The following is a 24331-nucleotide window of genomic DNA, read 5'->3' as shown; positions in this document are numbered from 1 at the left end:
ACCAGCCCTACTTAGAAAACATATGGATAAAGTTTTACCACAAGCCTCTAATTTTCAGAATGTTAACTGCATCAGTTGGCATTTACATTTTTAAAAACAAGGCCAAAGCAATCCATATGGCTTAGAAACTGGCAGCACTAAGCCTGCTGTTTCCATTTTATCAGCAGGCACAAGAGATCAAAACCTTACATTAACGTAATAGTTTATAGTTCTATTTAAGAGGAGGCAAGGCTTTCTCTCACATGTTGAGAATGTACACCACACAAACACATCTTATTAATGTGTTCCTTTAATTTACAAGGAGCGCTTATCTCCATCTTTTTTAAAAAAGAGTTAAAAAATAAAAAGTAAAATGGACGACATTAACAATTTTGTGAATCCACTTCTTCATTAGACGAGACTTTCATCATAAAGTATTACTTCATATACTATTACATCTATAGGTTAGATTCACAAGTAGACCATTCTCCAGTGGCTTCCTGGTCATTAGAAAATGGGCATCATCAAGCATCATTGATACATTACACACAAGCACTTTTTCCTATTAGGCATGATTCAGTCATTCTCTCGTATGATATACAGAATTGGTGAGGTATTAACAGAGCCCAGGGATAGTTTCCCTTGATAAATAAATAAATAAATGTTTCTGCTATGAGTTCCAATAATAAGTGAAACATAGTCGTCATCATCATTACAGTTCCAAGAGTAGCAAATTCTGAGTAATTCCACATTCTGGTTTTCACTCTGAAATAGAAAGCCAAACATTCAAATGCAAGGCAGCCAGCAAAACTGAAACACCCCCACACTTAGAAACTGGAGTTAAGGAGCAGGTTAACCCTAACCTTTTCCCAGCCACACCTGTTTTCTCTGCACAGGGGCTTGCTGGATGGAGGAACATTCAACCACTGGCTGAAACTGTACAGCCAAGAGCAGGTTTATCTGCTGCTTAATTATGTAGTTACACGATGCCCAGCTGTATCTTGTACCTAACCTCACAACCTGTATCTATGTCTTTAATACAGTGGTGCCTCGCAAGACGAAATTAATTCGTTCCGCGAGTCTTTTCGTCTTGCGATGTTTTTCGTCTTGCGAAGCACGGTCCGTCGCAACTGCGCCTCTTCAAGCGGCTTTAAGAAAAAAGGGAACAAACTCGCAAGACGTTTTCGTCTTGCGAAGCAAGCCCATAGGGAAAATCGTCTTGCGAAGCGACGCAAAAACCAAAAAACCCTTTCGTCTTGCGCGTTTTTCGTCTTGCGAGGCATTCGTCTTGCGAGGCACCACTGTATAAGACAAATTTATTGTCTTACTCAACAGGGGGCTTGGCAGGGGGTTGGACTCGATGGCCCTTGTGGTCTCTTCCAACTCTATGATTCTATGATTCTAGGCCAAGTAAAGCGCACAGAAACAAAATGCTACAGTGAAAATTTGTTCTGTACAGTGGTACCTCTGGTTACGTACTTAATTCGTTCTGGAGGTCTGTTCTTAACCTGAAACTGTTCTTAACCTGAAGCACCACTTTAGCTAATGGGGCCTCGCGCCGCCGCCACCACGCAATTTCTGTTCTCATCCTGAAGCAAATTTCTTAACCCGAGGTACTATTTCTGTAACCTGAAACGTCTGTAACCTGAAGCATATGTAACCCAAGGTACCACTGTAGTAGTATTTGGGGTTTAGCAATCTTTAGTCTAATCGTCAAGCCAATTGTATAAGTAATACAGCATGGGGCATGAGAACATGCAGGTTACAGTTGCTAAATTGTGGACAAACTGTTGACCCAGTACTTCAAATGTAAGAACTTACCTATAATTTTTTTGTCACATTTGCTATACCACAGGTTTTTCACTGTCCTGTTTTTCTTCAGATTCTTCATCAGATCCTTAAAAACCCAAATAAAAAGTTATAAAGCAAAATGAAGCTCATAATGATAATTTTTTACATTATATATCAATCATCATGGGGAAATACCCTATTGGCCTGAATATAAGCCGCACCTTTAAAATTCAAGAGGACAAAAGAAAAAAAAAGACCGCAGGCACTCACACCTGTAAATGGCAAATATAGAAGACAATCCTACAGGTACCATTCCCTCGTGCTCCCAGGCTACTCTCTGGGGAGGAGGAGCTGCGCCGCTTTGCTGGCGGCCTCCCCTCCCCCCTCCCTTACGGAATGTGCACAACAAAGAAAAATAACATATTAATGAGATACTGCAGAAGCCCACTCCAGCAAAAACCATGGTATTGTGTTAAGGATTCTTTCCTTATCCCTACCAGACAGTGAAAGTGCTCACCACTATGACTGGTTTGGAAGCAAATCTCTGGTTCTTTGAAAAACCCATTTGAATGCATAAACAAGCAGCTCTCTGAAAACATCACTGGCACAAACTTTATGAAGCCTCAAAAATATATCCTGGCACCAGCCTCTCATTGGAAACCAAGACACAATTCCCATGAAATATAAGGTGAAATAAAAAAGCAAGAGAGTTGGACTGATATATATTGTACCTGCAGCACCCTAAATCAAAAGCTGGCCTTGCAGTAGCATAACTAATTTTCAAATGCAAAAGTTTAGATTTTATAAGACAGGTCATGTGAGTATTTGGGTTTTCTGGAATTATGAACATATAAATTAAGATGGACATGGTAAAGGCATTCTAGTTTCTGGAATAGGGCAAACATGTTTTTTTAAAAAATATCCCTAATGTACTGAATGATTTTTCTACTAGTGGATGAGGAAAGGACATAGCTCAGCAGTATTATAAATCTTTTACATGCTGAATACTGACATCTACAGTAAAAGAGTAACAGGATCTCAGCTTGAGACCTTGCAGAGTCACTGACATTCATGAGATAGATGGACCAATGGCTAAACTCAGTGCAAGGCAGAATACTGATCTGACTATATTGTTCAGAATGATAATAGGGATCCACTTCCAGCCCCCAAGAATGGAACAATGATCTCTCTTGCAGGAGAGTGGTTAAATAATTGCCTTAAAATCTACAGAAGCATCAAGTTATGTACCTGCAATAATTTTATTGTCTTACAGAGAAAATTACCTCCAGTTCTTCTGTACACCAAATAGCGTTTAGAAAAAGTATTGTTTCTTCAAAGTCAGTATCACAGCTACAAAATAATGATCTTTGATTTGTTTCCCTAACTGCATCCCTTACCCCTGCAGTAACTGAAGCTCCCAAGAGCCTAATGCTCATCACTTTCTTTGCTCACCACTAGATGGAGCTAAAAGAAAATTAATTCCAATTCTATTTCCTCACAATTCCCCAAAGCAATCCAAAATTCACTGTATTGCTGACATTCACTACTGACAGTCATACAGCCAATATCACCTATTTAACAAACATACATATGAATAAGGCAGAACACAGAGGTAGCAGACTGCTTTGCAAACCTAAAACTTGTTTAGACTTGCACCCTGTTAACTTCCTTCTCACACTTTTCTCTCGGACATCAAGATGAGAGATCATCTTTAACCTATCCTCTAAGACAGGGGTGTCCAACTTCCAAGAGACTGCAATCTACTCCCACTATAAATAAACTGGCAGTAGATCATGCGATCAACCAGGATTGACCAGGAGCAGCCTGCAATTGACTGGTAGATCACAATCGACCAGTTGGACAGGCCTGCTCTAAGAGAACAAAGGAACAAGCATGGCTGCCTTGTTCTTCCCTAGACTAGTAAGACTAGAACCAGAAACTGTTTGATGCAACAATAAACAACTTTATTATTTACTTACCTACAAGTATCTCTCTCCGTGCGTGTGTATGCGCGCACACGCAAGCTCCCAACAAGTAAAATTTACTCTCTAACCAAGATGCACTAGCTATACGCTGCTCACTCTGCATACTAAAGGATTTAAAAACATAACTGACAGTGTTCTTCCAAAACCTATCCAGTCCAGCGTCCTGTTTCCCATAGCAATAAATCAGGTGGCTGTAGGAAACCCATGAGCAAGGCATGATTCTTTCCTGCTCTTGTTCAGAGGCATGCTGCTCTTAATACTGAAAGTAAAATATACAGTGGTACCTTGGTTTACAACCATAATCCATTCCGGAGGTCCGTTTGTAAACCAAAACACGTTGTAACCCAAGAAAAAAAAACTGTTCGTAATCCCCCCCCAAAAAGGCGTTGTAATACAAAAAAAGGTTGCAAACCGGGACACGCACTTCCAGGTTTGATGTGTTTGTAATCCAAAACGTATGCAAACCAAGGTACCACTATATAGCCATCATGACTTTGAACAAGCACCCCTGCCTGCTGCCCACGTCACCACTGGCTGCTAACGCTCGCTGCTCCTGCCTGGGCACACGATGGCCTAACCCCTGGCTCAAAAGAAGGGAGACAAAGGGCTGGGGCAAGACGGGCCTGCTCCCCCCCCCCCCAGTCCTGTTTCGCTCAGGTTGGAGCCACAACCTTCTGGCACATGAGGGGAATGGATTCCCCATGGAAGCAACATACCACAACTTCCAAAATACCATTTTTACACATGGCGTCCTCCCCTTCTTTCATTTCGCGGAGCCACAGGAGCCTTTGCGGCCTACCTGTCTTAGGAGCTATGAGACAGAAAGGAAAATAAAAGCAGAGGAATAGGATACAGATAGGAAATGTCTGGGAATCCCAAAGTCTAAACTCAGAGACCCTGGCTTATGTCTCGCAGCACGACTCAGGATACACCCTGGACCTCAACCATCCTCTGTTCCCTCCCTGTGTCAGATGAAAGATTGTAAGCCCCCTCGGGGCAGGACTGTCTTTCTCAAGGGTCACACACAGTGATGGTGCAAAGAAATAACACAAAATAAATCTTGCTACACTCCTGCCCTGTGCAAGCTGAAGTCCGCTAGAGGCCTTTCCCTTAAAACCAAAGCTGTGTATACACCATCCATAGGGGCCAAGTCCGCAGAGCTGCATTGCTGACAGGCAGGGGCTTGGACCTTAGAAATGCAATTGGCAAAGAGGGCTCTGTGTGAGGTCCTTTTCCCTGCTCTCCTGGAGAGAAAGGAGCATACTGCACTTCATGTTCCCCCCTCTTCCTTGGACCCGTGTTAGATGCAGACATGCCTCTTCCGCATGTGCCTGGCATTGGTTATGTAAATGTCAGTTCTGTTACAAAAGTTGGGTGTCGCCCCCAACTTTTGTAACAAAACTGACATTTACATAACCAACGCCAGGGGGGTCCAGGCACTCACCTATGGTCCGCGTTCCTTGGGAGAACGAAGACACAGCAGAGATGGTCGTAGCTCCAAGAAATATGCTTTATTCTCCTATTGCCACTTTCCGTCTGCATGGAGAGAATCCGCATCTGACAGAAGTTCTCCACAGCAGGGCAGCCCTGGAGTCCAAGGCCTCTCTCCAAGGCTCTCCGATGGGCCATCAACCCCTTTTGGCATGTTCCTCTCTCTATCCCAGGTGAGACCCTGGCTTGGAAAGAAATCGGAGCCTGCACTTTCCCACTGACCTCCAATCTTCCCTCCAATACTTCAAATCCTCAAAACTCTACCATTTATTAATCTCCAGGTTTAGGGGTGTCCCCTGCAAATCCAGAACAGTATTTTGCCTGCATAGTTTTTACTGCTACTGTTGCTGTGAATCAATGCATGATAATAAAATAAGGCTTATTTTTAAACTTTCAGCTTGCTGCCTGATTCTTTCTGAAGTGGTCTTTCTGAAGTGGACTTGCTCCAAACAATGTTTCGCAGCCTAACTCCTAAGCTTTTGGTTTTGCTGCTAGAGGGGATTTTAAAACTCTGTTCGGCTCACATTTGTGGGTATCTGGAGGGATAAATTTCAATTAATGTATACTCTCCTTCCTGTTAAAACCCAATCCACACAGGGGCAAGATCCTGAAACTTGGGGAAATTCTCTTTAAAAAGATCTCCTTTGGGCCTCAGAGCTGCTCCTACCTTCAGAGTTCCTTCTCTTGATCACTGATGGGCACACTTGATCCTACTACTGATCCTGAAGAGCTGTCCAGCCCAGCTTCATGTCTCCCACCAAGTGCCCCCCTTCTAGAACACACCGCTCTCAACCGACTCTCAACAACACCCCCCCCCCCAATATTCACTCTCTCTTTCTAAGCCTCCTCCAACCTTCCGTTTCCACCAGAATTCCACTCTCTCTCTTCCCCCTCCCTCCCTGCTTGACGTTCACTTGGAAATTCTAATAGAATCACCTTACTTACCCTATTGCAAAAAGGGAGGAAGAGGTTACAGATGGGAAATGTCCGGGAATCCCAAAGTCTAAACTCACAGACCCTGGCTTATGTCTCGCAGCAGGACTCAGGATACATTCTAGACCTCAACCTTCCTCTCTTCCCTCCCTGTGTCAAATTAAAGATTGTAAGCCCTTCGGGGCAGGAAAAGAGATGGGAAGGCCTGGAAAAAAACAGGAAAAATGGGGGGGGGGACCAGGTTTTTCCCCATTTTTTCCAAAGCCATTTTTTTCCAGAAAAATAGAAAAAAATAGATATACTTTGAATATTCCACACACTATTCCCCCCCCCCATTTTTCCTTAAAAAATGGCTTTGGGGGGGGGAACGGGAGAAACGTCCCCCCACCCTCAATTTTTCTGTTTTTTTCCAGGCCTTCCAGCATCCCCACTTTGGAGCTCCCTGCCAACTGACACCAGGCAGGTGATCTCACTGTACTCTTCCCGGCAACTGCTCAAAACATTTTCGTTAGTGCCAGCCCATCTGAACACGTAGAAGCTGCATGCAATTTACTTCCTTTTAACCACTGTTGACTTTAATCATCTTTTGAATACTCTTAAATACTTGCTTTTAACTGTGTTTTATCAATCATTTTAATGTTGTGTTGTATATTTTTGTAAACTGTTTAGAAAGCTCTCTTACCATCATGTGGTTTATAACATATTAATAACAAATTCAATTTTAAAAACACACACACTCCTTTTCCTTTCATACAGAGTTGGAGCCTTAGTGCAACATACTATTCAGTAACTGGATGTTGGTTTCTTCCGGGCCTGACATGCAAAAAATTTGCCTTACGCTGTGCCCCGGCTGTCCTCAAGTAGAGATGGGAAGGCCTAGAAAACCCCCCAGAAAAAACAGGTTTTTCCTGTTTTTTCCCAAAGCTGTTTTTTTAGAAGTCCACGAGAAAAATAACAAAGAGGAAGAGGAAGAAGAAATGGAAAATGATAGTAGTTCAGAAAATGAGAGAGAATAAACTGCATATATATGTTTTGTCTTCTGTTTGGGTTTTTTAAAGCACTACTCAAAAGGTAGATCTTCTATGGAGCTTAAATATTGAGGTGGATCTTAACTTTATTTGCTGTTGGTGCTAAGGGGCAAATCTGATTATTATTTATGTTGATGGTTTCTTGTTTTTTTGTTGCTTTTGAGGGAAAGGAGGGTGGTTACCTGTTTTAATGCAAGCATAGTACTTTTATATCACTGTGTTTCACGCAATTTGTAAAACTACTCCACACTGAACTCCCCCCCCCAAAAAAAAATTTCCATTTTTTTCTGGGGAAAAATGGGGGGGGGGGGGACACACACATTTTTTTCTCATGGCTTCAAAATTTCCGGAAATTTTACATCTCTACTTGGAGCCATACTTTCCCTCAGTAAATCTGTCTTTAATTCCCTTTTAAATCCATCATTACATTCGGTGCCTGCAAATAGACAGTTTAACTATGCATTTTGTGCAAAAGTACTTGAATCCAGTATTAGCACTTGATCCCAGTAGATGTCAGATAATTTTTCTAGACCTTATAGATTTTGCTTTAATCATTACTGACTCTAGTTCAGTATTTTATTATGGTTGTGGATTTTTGGATATTTTACGGAACTAGTATTGTAATGGCTGGTTGAAATGCAGGATACTGTACAAATATCATAAATAAATGCAGGTGCCAACTTTTAAATTAACTTATTCTGACCGCAGGCCTTCAAGCTTTTTTGACTACAATATTTAATATTTATACAGTGGAACCTTGGTTTAAGAACAGCTTAGTTTATGAACAACTTGGATTAAGAATGCTGCAAACCCAGAAGTAGGTGTTTTGGTTTCTGAAGTTTGCCTTGGAATAAGAACATGTTTCGCTTCCTGCTGAGTGTGTTCTATTTGTAAATTGAGTACCCTGCTGCTATAAGAAATCACGCCTTGGTTTAAGAACGTTTGGTTTAAGAACGGACTTCCGGAACAGATTAAGTTCGTAAACCAAGGTACCACTGTAATCAAAAAGAATGAGACAATTGAAATCTGAATAAAATCAATCCCTAAAGTGCCATGCATTATCTTGATCTGATGAAAAACCTCAGTACCTGCTTCAGATTCAGGTGGGGAATAGAACTGTCCATCAGAGGGGAGTCCCGAGTGAATAAGAGCAGCTCGTTCAGAGGCATCCTGCACCAAGAGTAGTCCTAAAAGGAAATGAAAGCATTCCACGACTACAGTATCTTTCAAAGGAAGTATCCAGCTTTTAAAATCTAGGGCTGCGCACAGTCCCCCAATTTCTCTGTGGCTCCAATGGGGGGGGGAATCTGGCCAACACACCCTGAGATACGGGTCCCAAATTAGTTTGGGGACATGGCAATGTTTAAATGGGGCTTTGGTTATTTTAATGGGGGATCAATTCTAGAGGGTGGCCCTTTGCAAGTAGCTTCTGATTCCAAAGGATGCTTCAATCCTGTGAGGTGCTGCTTTGCAAGTTATTTATCTGCAGGGAAGCCACCCTGCAAAGGAACACCTTGCACTGCACAAGATTGTTGCTGCCGCACAAAAGCCGTTAAGTGGAGGCACCAATCCCTTCAGAGTAGGGTGTATGGCAGGAAGGAGAGTCAGGTGGCATCAGGCTCCTACCTTCTCCTGGGAAGACACAATTGGAGGTCAGGTAGATCTCAGCCTTTTCATGGAAAATGCCATGCCTTGTCTCTTCTTTATGCCTGATACCCTGACAGCGCTGGATCCCTAAGTCATCTAATCTGACTCACAGTGGTATGTGGCTATCTCAACCCAACTCATCCAAGGCCTGAATCCCTTTGGATAGGTCCAATTTGATTCAGGATTTGGGTCTCACCTGAATTCAGTGCACAGCCCCTAAAAAGAGCAGTGACTGCAGTAATCTTTAAATGTCCTTCTTGTATGAATGTATTTCAGGGAAAGTCATTATAACAATTCTATTCTGTGGATACCACAGCATCACTCTCCCTCAAGTCCTATGTAAGAATATTGTGTACTTGAAGTTCCTTCTGTTTATACAGTAAATACGCTTCCTGGGGCAACTGCTAACTGCACTGCAAAGAAACTTACTGTTTCCTTCTTCTGCTTCTTGTGGTAAAACTTTGAAGTCCAGGAACCAGGTTTCAATCCAGGCAAGAATGAAAGATATGATGGGCAATACATAGCCAAAAGCCCCCTGAGTTAATAGCTTAAAGGGGGTACATGAAGAAGAGAGAGAACAAGTTATGTCAAAACATCTCACAACAAAACAGTTACATGATATAAATTAGAATTCACTGTTATAATCCATACCTTGGACAGAATTACTTTTGCTAATAAAAAGGCACTGGTTACTGCTGTTGTAAACTGAAAGAAATATTAAGAGTTATGAAAGCAACAAATTACTTTTGCAATCCATAGCAGGACGCCATAACAGTTAACCACATAACTACAATTGTCCTCCTTAAGCTCTAAGCAATACTTAGCAATCTCACTGTTTGCTAATGTTATGGCCACAGGGTGTTTGATAAATGGGCAGAGCAATCCTACTAAGTATAGGAAGCTGGTAGAATTTACTCTGACTTAAATTCAGATGGTTTAAAAACCCCCTACTATAAGCTCCATTCAGGAGCAGGACTACTGCCAGCTGAGCCAGCCTAAGCCTGGCAGAAGAGAAACAGGCCTTTAAAATAGTTTGAATTACAACATCATTTTTGCCAGTGTTTAGTTCCACCAGGTTGCTATGTCAAATGACTGAGCTGAAAGTTTTAGAAAAGTCTCTCCTCATTGCACCCCCAGCGTCACTTTTTGCAGCTTCCTCCAGCTTAAGTTCTAACAGCGGAGCCCCAGCTGAGTTGGGATGCGGGAATTTAAGTAAGCATAGCCCCAACTGAGTCCCAGCTCAGCACAAGAGCTTCCTGCTCTAAACCTGCTCATTCTGGAAGATCTTGTGTTTGGATTGTGTTGTAAATGGTACTGGCAAAAAATTAAAAAATACTTTCTATACTTCTCATTTTCCCACAGAGGAATTTGCATCCACAGGACACCCACAGAACTTTGGTCACCATTTGAAAGCATGTGTAATCTGCAATATAATATATGCATTCCCACCTTCTGAACGTAAATCCAACCAATTCAAACAACACAAGCACACAATTTCTCTTCAAATTCCTCAGAAAACAAATCTTTAACACAAAGAGTTGGGCAAAGTTGATGCCTATCTTGCACATAACTGGTATTCATGGCTAACTAAGTCCCTTCTCCACTGACATGAATTTGCACATTGTAAGAGTTATGCAAAGGGACGTGGGTGGCGCTATGGGTTAAAACACAGAGCCTAGGACTTGCCGATCAGAAGGTCGGTGGTTCGAATCCCCGTGATGGGGTGAGCTCCCGTTGCTTGGTCCCTGCTCCTGCCAACCTAGCAGTTCGAAAGCACGTCAAAGTGCAAGTAGATAGATAGGTACCGCTCCAGCGGGAAGGTAAACGGCGTTTCCGTGCGCTGCTCTGGTTCATCAGAAGCGGCTTAGTCATGCTCGCCACATGACCTGGAAGCTGTACGCCGGCTCCCTCGGCCAATAAAGCGAGATGAGCGCCGCAACCCCAGAGTCGGTCACGACTGGACCTAATGGTCAGGGGTCCCTTTACCTTTAAGAGTTATGCAAGAGGAAATATTTTTGTTAGCTAGTGCAAATGCAAGTAGAACACTGGAGCTACATCTCACACACCGTATCATTTAAATACCATTTTTCAAAATCTTCCAACTTTTAAACTTAATTTGAAGTCTACTACTTACAGCTATTGCCCACCAGTGTTGAAGTCTACACAATGCATATGCAAGTATCAAAATCATAAACCGAAAGACTGCCAGGAGCTATAGAGGAAGGAGGAGGGAGAGAAAAAGGCATTAAGGTCATTTTTTTAAAGGAACAAAATAATAATAATCAGAAACTAAAATTATATACAGTGGTACCTCGGGTTACATACACTTCAGGTTACAGACTCCACTAACCCAGAAATAGTACCCCGGGTTAAGAACTTTGCTTCAGGATAAGAACAGAAATTGTGTTCCGGCGGCGCAGCAGCAACAACAGGAGACCCCATTAGCTAAAGTGGTGCTTCAGGTTAAGAACAGTTTCAGGTTAAGAATAGACCTCCGAAATGAATTAAGTACTTAACCGGAGTTACTACTGTAGTGATTTCTTCACAATCTAGACGACAACAAACATTTTCTGTGTGACACATTGATTTTACAGTTCTTCTCCTTTCGTTTTCATGAAGTCACTGGAACTGCATTTGAGCAATACTGCTGAGCAGAGTCTCTTCCTCAAGCGGATAGAAACTTCATTAAGAATAAGAAAATTCTGAGAGTGTAATTGACAAATATCCTGTCCACTCTTAGAAACAATTTTAGGTATCCAATTCAGGCAAGTTTCACAAGACTACTTTACATTATAATTACTAATACAGTGGTACCTCAGGTTAAGAACTTAATTCGTTCTGGAGGTCTGTTCTTAACCAGAAACTGTTCTTAACCTGAAGCACCACTTTAGCTAATGGGGCCTCCCGCTGCTGCCGCACCACCGGAGCACGATTTCTGTTCTCATCCTGAAGCAAAGTTCTTAACCCGAGGTACTATTTCTGGGTTAGCGGAGTCTGTAACCTGAAGCGTATGTAACCTGAAGCGTATGTAACCCGAGGTACTACTGTAAAACAGAATTAAGATACAAGAAGCAAATACTTACGAAGATATCAAAGTATGAAGAATGGTAGTCATACTGGAGGACTTCTTTTTCTAATGTTTTCTCAATGCCTCCATTTACCTACAGAAAACAGAATTGATCAAGCTATTAACATAATTAATTTTCAGTTTTTGAAAGCACTTCAGCAGAGTTCTGTGGTTCTCCTTTTCAAAAACCAAAACCACATGGTACAAAGCAATTCAAAACATACATACAATAAATCACTTGGGTCCTAACAATATAGCAGAACTGAGTTGAGAATAAAACCAAAGAGACTCGTGCAAGCAGTCTACTCACAGGAGCAATGTAAGATGGGAGCCACAAACACATGAGTCACAGCTCCATTTCCATGCAAAGAAAAACTGCAACAAGATTTTTACTTCCATGGAATAAGAGCTGCAAATGTGAATACAAGTTCACGGTTCCATTACCCTTTTTGATCAAGCAGACTACTGTATGAGCAGCACAAATCACCCCCGGAATACGCCCACCCTGGCATTTTAACTTCAATCATACTAGAGATCCAAGGCTGAATCTCATATGCAAGGGTCACAAACATTAGTGCTTTGCTTATCAGAAAGAAGGAAAGGCCTGCCATGTATACACACAAGTCACCACTTTCAACACCATTCTCTTAATTATGGCAATTTACAGCCATGCAAGTGAACACAAACTTGTTGTGTAACCAGATGCATTAACAAAGCAGTTCAAGACTTACACCAAAAATCAACTACTGTGAACAGAAACTTATAATGTAAAATAAAGATCACTTGCCAGCTACCACTGGAACATGCAATTAGAAGTCATTAACAGGAAATGGACCTAAGGATTTTTAACTTTGTATCTGTCAAATTTATTCCAATTTTAGCAGAAAAGTGTTTTGACTTTAATAATTTATGAATTAGGTAAAAAGTAAAGTTTAAAGGAAGCAATACCATTTTCCAATTTGTAAAAAAAAAAGGGGGGGGGGGGAGAATTACAATGGAATTATACATGCTGAAGCAGCCCACCAAGATATATCCAGTCCTCTGAGCCAGTGTAATACAGTGCTAACCATGCAAGCAGAAGTCCACATTCCAATTTCCCCTCAGCCAGCAAGTCAGGAGGTGGCTTTAGGTGAGTCACTTTCTCAGACTCAGCCACTTCTACCTAACGATGATAACACCATAGCCCTGTCAGTTTGGTCATTAAGATGACAGAGAATGTACTCTAAAACACTGCAGAAATGCTAAGTAAGATTACTAGCTGGGAAATGCATTCCTGGAACTTTATATTCACTATGAATACTTTGCTAAACTGTTTTAATCCAGAACCAAATGTTAGATGAGATGCTGGAGTTCTATGATCAGAATTTATGAGACTGGAAGGTGGGGGTACCAGATGTCATGCATTCTTTCAACATTTCCCCTGCTTTTTGCTCCATTAGAGAAAATGTATGTGCGTCCAAAGAAGGAGAAAGGTGAGCATTTTTAATCAGGAAAACAGCACAGAGGGAAAAACTGAACTCCCCCACACTGAAGCATTCCTACTTCAGAGCGCCCCAAACCCACAGATTGGCCCCTGTTTAGATTGAATAACAAAGTATGAATTGGCTTAATTGCTGCTGGTTACAGACAGATTATACAAACTATGTAGAAAGATTCAATGCTCCCTTAGCATATTTGCTTTAATACATGTACAGGTATAACAAGCTAACTGGCTGAAAGTTCTCATATTAAAAAAAACCCTAGTGTTGTTCGCAGACAAAATCAAACTTCTTCCACACCTCTTTCTTACCTAGGTAAATAAATAAAGAGCCTTTTACAATACTCCTTGCATATTTTTATCAAATGAGTAGGCTGGTTATGGGACGCGGGTAGCACTGTGGGTTAAACCACAGAGCCTAGGATTTGCCGATCAGAAGGTTGGCGGTTCAAATCCCTGTGACGGGGTAAGCTCCCCCCTGCACCTGCCAACCTAGCAGTTCGAAAACACGTCAAAGTGCAAGTAGATAAATAGCTACCACTCCGGCGGGAAGGTAAACGGCGTTTCCGTGCGCTGCTCTGGTTCGCCAGAAGCGGCTTAGTCATGCTGGCCACATGACCCGGAAGCTGTACGCCGGCTCCCTCGGCCAGTAAAGCGAGATGAGCACCACAACCCCAGAGTTGGCCACGACTGGACCTAATGGTCAGGGGTCCCTTTACCTTTAGGCTGGTTATGAAGCCAAATTTTCAATTATTCACAAACACACCATGCTCTTGTATGAGCAGTTGGCCTACTGCATACCCAACATTTAAATTACTAGGCTCTTAGAAAACAGCACTGGTTATAAAGGCTATAGATTTATAGCCAACTAATCCAAGAGAATAAATAAATAAATAATTAAAAATTGGCCAGTAGAGACCAATTAAGTTTGTTCTGGGTATAAGCTTTCATGTGCATGCATACTTCTTCAGATGTACACGAAAGCTTATACTCAGAACAAACTTAGTTGGTCTCTAAGGTGCTACTGGACAATTTTTATTTATTTTTTAATTTATTTCGACTGTGTCAGAACAACACGGCTACCTACCTGAATCTTTAATCCAAGAGAGTTTACAGAACAGAAATTCATAAAATTCTGGCATCATGGTGGCTCCTTGATGAAAACTCTGATATGTAGGAACATGGTGGATTGCAGTACCAGCCTACTTGAGCACTTAATACAGAAGGTAGTAAAGCAGGTTGTACCCAAACGGAACCTAGCACAAACTGAAGCCATCTCTGCTTACACAGGTGATCTGTAGCTGCAATTCATGCCAACCTCCTCCTCCGTATCTAATCTGTTCACTCTTTTCCCATAAGTCCCTCCAACCTTCCAGCCTCACTTTTCAGGGGCAGGGTGCAAAAGCCTTTTTCTGCTCACAATTTGTTGGATCCAGGCCATTCTGTCAACATCAAAGGCTGCTGGAAAATGTTTCTTCTACAGTTTAGACAAGCCTTCCCCAACCTGTAACCCCCAGCTGTTTGGGACTACAATTCCCATCAGTCCCAGTCACTACACAAATCCCCAGCTTTACACCCCATAGTACACATGAAGGAAGCACTTCAATTGGCTAGAATAGTATACTTTGTTCAAGCATAATTTCAGGGGAGGGATCCTGTGGTTGCCAGGGAAGACCTCTTTGGGCACAACCAGTGTTTTCTTTTCTGAGGGGATACCAGAGGATGCATACCCCTAAACATTTTGTGAATCTAAGTTTGGCCTCATTGAGGGGCAGTATTTCAATACGGGTACGAAAATGAGAGTACCCCTAAACATTTTTTTAGAAAAAAAGCACTGGGCCCAACACTGGTAAGCCATGATGTAATCTGCATCTTAACATTACTGTTTCAATTATATTTCATAGTCGAATACAAAATGTTCTTATTTATTATTCTGGACATTCTTACTCATCTGAACTGAGAGTGAAATACCATACAGAAATGGTTGAAAAATTCAGTGCAATCTTACACTGCTGAACTGGTTCATTTTGTTTGCTACAACTCATAAATAAAATTCAGTTTCAAGATACTAATTTAGCAAAGACCAGAGAAGCTCACTATTCTGGATCCAACCTTTTGTCAGAAGTACAGTTTGAAAGACACTCACATTTAACTCTATTATCCACAGCAAGGTTATAAACAAGAGGTCAAAGGTGACAAACAAACAGAAAGTCCTTCGGACATCAGATATGCCTTTTTTCTCTCTGCTTTCATAAGACTCAATTCTTGCCATTAGCTGTGCTGGGTTGATGGAATGAACATCCCGTAAAGAAGGATGAGAGCTCAGACTGCTGCCATGGGCATTTTCTTGATCGTCTAACAGCCGACTCATCCTGTCTTTGGTTACAGCAGCTTTTTTCCAGTTTCAACATCACTATCAGGCTTATCCATATACGAGATTTCTCTAGAAAAGAAAATTCCACAATTAGTCATGTCAACATGACCATTATTAATAAAGAAGCCCTACTTGATCATGTAAACACATCACGACTTAATAAAAGTGAGCTCAAATGAGTGACATGTTGCCAGGCAAATATAAGGTGGGGAGGAAGTTCTGCATTCTTGGGGGACAACCTAAATATGAAGAAGCCTGTAAGACTGCAGATTAGGGGGGGGAAATTAATGCTGGAAAAATGGCACCATGAACTTCTACAACCTACAGAACACTGGAGAGCACAGAGGAAAATGCTAAAGTAATTTATTATCCGGAGAAGTAACTTCTTGATCCAAACTGAGCAGTTTTGCCTCCTCCAGGATAGAATTTTCGCTGCCTAGAGAAATCAAGGATTCTAGTGTAGCTGTGGTTGTACATCACTGTGTTCACATTCCCCCTCACACACACCAAAAGGCAGCAACCATTTCTAACTCAAGTTTTATTTAATCTCCCAAAATAATTAAGAGTTTTAAAACATTTTTAAAATGCTACTTCAATACCATTAATATTACACTCATAGTGCAGGCTGGGGAAACTTGACTATGAAAGAGGGACTGACAACAGTCCAACGTACAGTGGAACCTCGAGTTGCAGGCGTAATCTGTCCCGGAAGCATGCCTGCAACTCGAAGCGTTCACATTCAGAAGTGCCGCATCTGCGCGTGCAGCGCGATTTAGCACCTCTGCGCGAGTGGCGAAACCCGGAAGTAACTGTTCCAGTACTTCTGGGTTGCCACAGGGCGCAACTTGAAAAGACGTAACCTGAAGCGGACGCAACATGAGGTATGACTGTAGTGCACTGTTTTATTGCAGATAAGAGGAGGATCAAAAAACTATTTGAAAAGCAACAAAGAAGGGAAAGAATATTTTTTTAGTCCCTATACCAGTTCACAGTATCCTGTAAGTATGCACAAGTAACAGAAAACTGTGCACCAAAAGATTTTTTGAAAAAAACAAAACACTCCCAGGTTCAGGGTTGGCAGCTGAAATAAACAGCACTCCTGTTAGGAGCTGGGAATGCACTGCAACATTTTGTTGCAGGACAACTTGGTATTCTTGTATGGAACAAAATATTATTTTTATGCTTTTCTCCCCAGTGCGATCATTACAACTTCAGGGAAACAATGTTTAATTTTTCATACATAGTGTAAGAACAGACAAAATAACTGCACCTCTGATATAACTGCTCAATTACATTGTTTCTCATATCCAGCCTGTACAATACTGGAAGTCTATTTTTTAAATATATTTTCCAGTTGAAGATAGAACCTTCTGTTAATCTGGACCTTGCCAGGCCTGCAGAACCAGAAACTACAGCAATCTGAAAGCCACAATAGATCACAATAGGCGGAACGTACAACTTTGTGTCATTTTAGTGCAAACTGGTCAGAACTTTGTGCTAGATTTTGCTGCCTGCAACGTGGAATCTTGGCATCCTGATGGATAAGAATAAAGGTGGAAGAAACAGCAATGAAGCCAAAACAAGAGGAAAACAATAGCATGTTTTGGCAAGCCAGTGCTAGAGTATTTTGAAGTGCTGTGCATGGAGAAAGGCAGGTAAAGGATGGGCCTCAGGTATACAATTTCCTATTCAAGGAAGGACTATTCAATATTTTGCACTAACTTCCTCATTCATCTGGACATACCAATATAGTGCAGGTGATAAGTATTAAAAGACAGCAGAGTTACCAAGCCGGTAGCTAAGCCTCATTGCCTAGATTCATGACGTACCATAGCTACTGGGATGTGTCTTGATACTCAGCTGCATACCTTTCCTGGTGTCTCACTTGCAGCGTATTTTTCGCACCATAGGACGCACCGGACAATAGGACGCACCTTGTTTTAGAGGGGGGAGAACAAGGGGAAAAAATTATTCCGCTCTCTGCCCAGCGCCCCTTCAGCGAAGCGGCAGGAGGCGCTGCGCAGAGAGTGGGAGAATTTCCCCCCTCTTGTTTTCCCGCTCTAAAACAAGGTGCCGTTTAAGGTGTGTTCAGGCGGCTACCTTGGAAGCCTGGAGAGCTAGAGGGGTCAGTGCGCACCGACCCCTCTCGCTCTCCAGGCTTCAGGTTCCTTTCGACCTGCTCTTTGGGGCTGGCGGGGGGAAGCCCACCACCAGCCCCAAAGAGCAGGTCAGGGAGCAGCGGAAAGGCGCAGCGGAGAGGCTCCTGCCATAGCCGCGCGTCACCTCTCCAGCCGGGAGAGGGCCGCAGGGCTATGGTGTCTTCGCTCCATAGGACGCACACACATTTCCCCTTCATTTTTGAAGGGGAAAAAGTGCGTCCTATAGAGCGAAAAATATGGTAGGTGAGATTTGAGAATAGCATTTTCCAGTTCATTATGTATTTTCACATTTGAAAATGAGTGGAGATTAATTCATTCTTTAAGTTCAATATTAATTCATGTTTATTGTATTAATGCAACCATCATATATAAACAGACCTGAGGGAACCAAAAATTATTTCCTTCTTACTCAAAGAGACTCAAACACCACTAACAAAAAGACTACAGAAGAAACGCCACTTTCCACATGCCACTACGTTTGCCAAGTTACATATTAACAGTTTGGAAAAAATGCAGCCATGTGGGTTTTCTCACTAATTTATAGTCTAAAAATTCAGTTAGCATTGGGAAATTTTCAGATGCACTAGAGAGTGATCTAATTTAGCATGTTTATTTCCCCTGTATTTATAAACAGAGCTAAAACCATTGAATACCAACCTTGCCTATTATTGTATTTGCAGTTGCCATCCATTCATTGTTATTAAATAACTAGCAAATAGAAAACTTTCCACACAAAAATAAAGCAGTGGAAAATTAATTGCCCAAAGCTTGATACCTAAGCATGATACCTAAATAAGGTGACAGTATTTTAATTTCTTATTGCTTATTATGAAAATGGATGCATAGAGAAGGAAGGAAATCTTACCAGTAGTTACTGTCAAGTCACTAGATAGATTTTACTATATACCAGACTAGAAAAAAATCAGGTGCCTTATTCTCTAGATATCTAAGGGTTTTCTGCAATTTAAAAATAAAACAGAGTGAAGCCAGAGAGGGGTGGTAATAGGCTAGAGTGTTAATGAATTAAAGAGAATGCATCCAATGAAGTAAATGGAGAGAGAAGTAAACTATAGGTCAGGATGTGGAATCAGAAACATTTTTATACACAAACATTTTTACTAAACAGGCAACTATTTAGCTGCAGATCTCATTATGTAAGTAAAAACAACAAAAATACATACCATTATTAAAGATATACTCCTCTCCAAATTGGTATACATTGGAAAAGATGGAAGATACAACTAATCTCTATTATCAAGAATACTTACAGCAGCATCAAGTCAAATGTGTAATAAAGTATGCTGTTTACATTATAAGCAGAGAGTACATTTGCACTGTCAACTCATCACTAATCCCAAATGTAAAGAAAAGAACTTCCAAGTATTTAGGAATCTTCTAACATACTGAAATGTTGTGCCCATATTTTGCTTGCTGACATGAATTATTTATTTTAAGCCTTCTTTATGTCACTAACATTAATATCCAAACTCACTCATAATCTTACTGGGCATGCCATTTACCTCAGTCTGATTTCCACATATATAATGGAAATTGGTGGCCTATCTTTGTTTCTACCAAGTATGACAAAGGTGGAGGAGTGATTTGCATGTTTACTCAAATTTAAAGTAAATCCTGACACTTACCCTCAGGAAAATGTGCATAGGGTTGTCGCTGTAACTTATCAAGATACTTTTTCTCCCACCTTCTGCCAATTCTCTATTCAGCCCTTAAGCTGGAATTCAGTAGCTGAATACCTACATGGCACCACCTCTCTTCCTTCAAATCCCTTTTCAAAACCTGCTTTGGCGTAAATGACAGCTTTCCAACTACAGTGGTACCTTGGTTCTCAAACTTAATCCATTCCATGAGTCCGTTCGACTCCTGAAACTGTTCGAAAACCAAGGGACAGCTTCCGATTGGGTGCAGGAGCTTCTTGCACTCAAAAGCCACGTCAGATGTTTGGCTTCTGAAAAACGTTTGCAAACCAGAACATTTACTTCTGGGTTTGCGGCGTTCAGGAGCCGATCTGTTCGACAAAGAAGCCATTCAGGAACCAAGGTACCTTTGTAGTACTCATAATAAAATGTCCCTATTTCCTCCTTCAATTTAAATAAAATCTATTTGTGATAATCAAAAAGGTTTACAAGTTGAGTAAGATAATATACTATCTATAAAACACCACATTCAACCAACTAAAAGAGCAGCACGTTAATACACATACACAACAGGGTTTTTGAAAAACAATTTTCTCTTAAAGTCTCCCATATATAACTTACCGTATTTTTCGCTCTATAAGGCACATTTTCCCCCTCCTAAGCAGTAAGGGTAAATGTGTGTGCGTCTTACGGAGTGAATGCAGGCTGAACAGCTATCCCAGAAGCCAGAACAGCAAGAGGGATCGCTGCGCAGCGCTCCCTCTTGCTGTTCTGACTTCTGGGATAGCCCCTCAGTCCCTTCCCCCACCTCCCGGAAAAGCCCCCAAGAGCCGCGTGGAGTGTGTGTGCGGCTCTTGGGGGCTTTTCCCTGAGGAGGGAGAAGGGCAGCCCGTCAGTGACGAGCATACAGGCTCTGCTCAGCGCTCCCTTTAAAGAATTTTTTTTCCTGCATTCCCCCTCAAAAAACTAGGTGTGTCTTATGGTCAGGTGCGTCTTATGGAGCAAAACGTATGGTATCATGTTCTGAGGTCAACATTTATGACCCTGCACTCTGTTCTGCAACCATTAAATGTTCCGTGATCAGTACAAAATGTTTGGGAAGTGTTCTTCTTCAGCAGTCTAAAGAACAACCTCTTGGGAAGAACAGTCTAGCATTATAACTGGCTCATTTCCACAGGGCCATCAAGAGTCATGAAGTGACACTTTAAATAGAAGTGTCTGTTTAGACAAACTACAAACAGTAGAAAATGTTTGTCCTTGGCTTACCCACATCATTTGTTTGCCGGGGGCAGGGGAAGTAAGTCACAAGTCCAGGTTTGCACAAAAATGACAAACCAAGCGCTTCAGTTTGCTGCTCTCAGTACACAAAAGGGAAGGTGCAAAGTGGGGACTTTCAGTGGATAGTGCTAATTCATGTTAAACCATAGTTAACCATTAAATATGGGTTAACATTACATGCAGACCAGGCTACTGAGGCTGTGCTATAAAATTCAGTCATATGTAATTTGGTACATAGTTTTACAATGAAGAATGTTAAAAGCCTGTACTTTTTCAGCATCAGATTCTGCTCCACTCTCCTCCCAACTTTAGCTAGGTATTGGTCTCCTCCCAATTTAACTAGTCTCAGAAAACACCTGCTGCCACATCACCATACTGCATAAGTATCACACGCTACTACAACAATTCTTCCATTCAAAGAAGTAACAGTCCATCACCATGAAGTAATTGCACATCTCTATCCATCTCTCAAATACAAGTCTGACAGACAGACTGCAACCTCAGAACACCATACTTTAGACATGATCTGATCTATTTATAAATATGTGGAAATTTTTCAGATTCAGATTGACCTACTTATTTCACTAAGCAGATATACATGTTTACATACACTACTGAGGACAGATGAGTCATGGACTATTAGGGTTGGGAGTGCCTTGAAAGATAAAAGCATTGTCTAATACATCTTTCATGCCCTTAAGCAACAGAATAATTTACTGTGCAATTTTACTTTTGACACTACTTGGAAGCAACTCTTATCCTTACTCCTCTGGGGATCAAAAAAGAAAAATTAGGCAGACTGGCAGAACAGTTCTAAACCCTAATGCTTGCTATTGGTGGGGGTTGTTATGATGGAGGTGACATCATAATAACTCCTCTGTCAATTTCTGCTGTCCTCTGCCCTAGCAGGGGTTAAAGGACACCACTGCAGAAGCCCCCAGTGTGCAGGAAGCTACTACCAGTGGTTCTCCCACTGATGGTAGCCTGAGGAAAGCCTCAAAATGTGGTATTTTGGTGGGGGGCACCAGTGGCATTGGATCCTTGGGGGCCCTCAACTGCAGCAGCCTGGAGCTAGCATAGCACAATGTAAAATACCGTATTTTTCGCACCATAGGACGCACTTTTTCCCTCCTAAAAAGCAAGGGAAAATGTGTGTGCGTCCTATGGAGCGAATGCAGGGGGGAGGCAGGTGGGAAAAGCCCCCAAGAGCCGCACACAAGCTTCGTGTGCTTTTGCAGGCTTTTCCCCAGGAGGGAGAAGGGACTGACTGGCCGCATCAGTCCCTTCTCCCTCCTCGGGGAAAAGCCCCCAAGAGCGGCGCCCTCTTTAAAGGCTGCGCGGCTCCTGCGGGCTTTTCTATGAGGTGGGGGAATCCCACTCGTGTAAGCAGCTCCTCTCCCATTTTCCTGCTTCAAAGCAATCACGGAGGAGGGAAGGAAGGGGACCATGGGTCCTCTGCTGCTGACGGCTGCAACGGATTCCCTCCTCCGTGATTGCTTTGAAGCAGGAAAGTGGGAGGAGAGCAGCTTACACTCGTGTAAGCAGCTCCTCTCCCACTTTCCTGCTTCAAAGCAATCACTGAGGAGGGAAGGAAGGGGACCATGGATCCTCTGCTAGCGAATGCAGCAGATTCCCTCCTCCCGGGCTCCCTTTGAAGCAGCAAAGTGGGAGGGGAGCAGCTTACACTCGTGTAAGCAGCTCCTCTCCCACTTTCCTGCTTCAAAGTGGAGGGAATCCACTGCAGTTGTGAGCAGAGGATCCATGGCTCCGCTTCCTTCCCTCAAAGCAGGGTGCGGGGGTGCAGGGGGGAAAGACGGCAGGAAATAGATGCTGGGCAGGAAGACACAACCACACTTTGACCACTGAAAGTCCACCCCAGATTTCCACTTAGACGGCCAGGCTAATCTCGATGGCCATAAGTCAGACTCAGCATTATTAACTGGACTTAGATAAGCCATGGTTCCCCTTCCTACCCTCCTCTGAGGCTCGATTTAAAGCAGCAAAGCGGACAGGAGCCACCTGCTTTGCTGCTTTAAATAGTTTAGTGCAACATTTGATTCAGAATATTTTTTTCCGTATTTTCCTCCTCTAAAAACTAGGTGCGCCCTATGGTCAGGTGCGCCCTATGGAGCGAAAAATACGGTAAATCCAGTCCCCACTTTCTGCATGGGCTTCAGATGCACAGGTCAATCTCCTACTTCACCACGCACCTTCCTAGCTGGGGATCAGGATTGCTCTGTAAAGTGTGAAGTGCAACCTCATTTGTAAGACTTCATGCAGTTATATTTTAAGAAGTGCAGTGGTACCTCAGGTTACAGATACCTCGGGTTAAGAATTTTGCTTCAGGATGAGAACAGAAATCGCACGACAGCAGCAGCGGGAGGCCCCATTAGCTAAAGGTTAAGAACAGTTTCAGGTTAAGAACGGACCTCCAGAACAAATTAAGTTCTTAACCCGAGGTACCACTGTAATCCAAAAACACAAAGTATGAGCACATCAAACTCATGTTTCATACAGGAATCCTCATCAGTGATCTGCATTAGGTTGGTGGTTTCTACACTCCATTCAATGTGTCAAACAGCCCTTAGAAAAGATCCAAATCATCAAGATAATCGGATGATACAAAGTTTTAAAATAGGCAGTTAAAAACCATCACTCTCTTCAAGCAAAACATCTCTCAGCCAAGTTACAAATGACTAATTTCCGCAGCGTCTGCTGGCTGAATTCAAGGCACAGAGGCAATTCTGCTATTATTCCCTCAACCCCATTAACTGCGACAAGTCACAAAACCCAGATTCTTAAAGCAGTGGGATGCTGGGAATTTAACGACACATTCTGTATTTTGTGTGTTTGCATTTTAGTGCTCTGTTATTTCGAAAGATTCCTGTTATCTGCTTTGGGCACAAGCTCAGGAGACAAGTCGAGCCAATCGGTCCATCCAAGCCCCTTCCCACGCGGGGGAAGGGGAGACGGGGGGGGGAGGGCTGTGGTGGGAAGAGGGGGCGGCGGGAGGCAAGAGGCCGAGCGACACGGGGAGAGGTTAAAGATGGGGCGGGGTCGGTGGGTCCACTGGCGACAGGAAAGAGGAAGGGAAACCGAAACAGGGAGAAGGGACGTGACCCGTTAAATTTAACTTTTGGTATCGCGGGGGGGGGGTGAGGAAAGGTCACTAAAGCGACCGCGAAGGCCGAGCGGGGCGAAGGGGCCTGGAGGCGGTGAGGGGGCTCCGGCGTTGCGCAGGACGCGGGGCTGAGGGCTCCTTACCGGGACGCGCCGCTCTCGCTCCTGGCCGTGGTGGGGAGGGAGGCTCAGGCTGGCGGAGGAAGCCCCGCCTCGGGCGGCTCCTCCCGCCCCGCCCCGGCCGCTCCAGAGGGCGGGCAGAGGCGAGGCGACGAGCGGCCACCTCACTTAGCAACGGCAAAGCGGGCCTGGATTCGGAGGCGGAGAGGGGCAGGTGCGCGCGCAGC

The 24331-nt window shown here is 42.8% G+C and overlaps 1 protein-coding gene across 2 annotated transcripts; it reads right to left on the bottom strand.

The window, feature by feature from the left end:
* Positions 1 to 19: 19 nt before the first annotated feature.
* STARD3NL (STARD3 N-terminal like) lies at positions 20 to 24331 on the bottom strand. 2 transcript variants are annotated; one of them, XM_053359844.1, is made up of 9 exons: positions 24129 to 24331; positions 15545 to 15841; positions 11938 to 12015; positions 10989 to 11066; positions 9506 to 9559; positions 9284 to 9401; positions 8296 to 8394; positions 1797 to 1876; positions 20 to 742 (listed from the first exon to the last, which is right to left on the bottom strand). In XM_053359844.1, exons 2-8 carry the CDS (start codon positions 15767 to 15769, stop codon positions 1824 to 1826), a joined length of 705 nt encoding a protein of 234 aa, XP_053215819.1. In that variant the 5' UTR covers positions 15770 to 15841; positions 24129 to 24331; the 3' UTR covers positions 20 to 742; positions 1797 to 1823. The 2 variants fall into 2 exon arrangements, with proteins under 2 accessions (XP_053215819.1, XP_053215818.1); XM_053359843.1 differs by having other exon boundaries at positions 20 to 744; positions 1801 to 1876.

This window comes from Podarcis raffonei, chromosome 12 (genome assembly GCF_027172205.1).
Source record: "Podarcis raffonei isolate rPodRaf1 chromosome 12, rPodRaf1.pri, whole genome shotgun sequence".
In the NCBI taxonomy this organism is placed as follows: Eukaryota; Metazoa; Chordata; class Lepidosauria; order Squamata; family Lacertidae; genus Podarcis; species Podarcis raffonei.
The sequence above is the reverse complement of the archived record's forward strand: the minus strand, read 5'-3'. Positions and strand labels throughout refer to the sequence as shown.

Excerpts from the sequence above, each read along its gene's own strand:
- STARD3NL (XM_053359844.1), bottom strand. The coding sequence starts at position 15,769 with ATGAGTCGGCTGTTAGACGATCAAGAAAATGCCCATGGCAGCAGTCTG. Across the intron at positions 12,016-15,544 it reads TGTGGATAATAGAGTTAAAT|GTAAATGGAGGCATTGAGAA; the intron begins GTGAGTGTCTTT and ends TGTTTTCTGTAG. Across the intron at positions 9,402-9,505 it reads CAAAAGTAATTCTGTCCAAG|CTATTAACTCAGGGGGCTTT; the intron begins GTATGGATTATA and ends ACCCCCTTTAAG.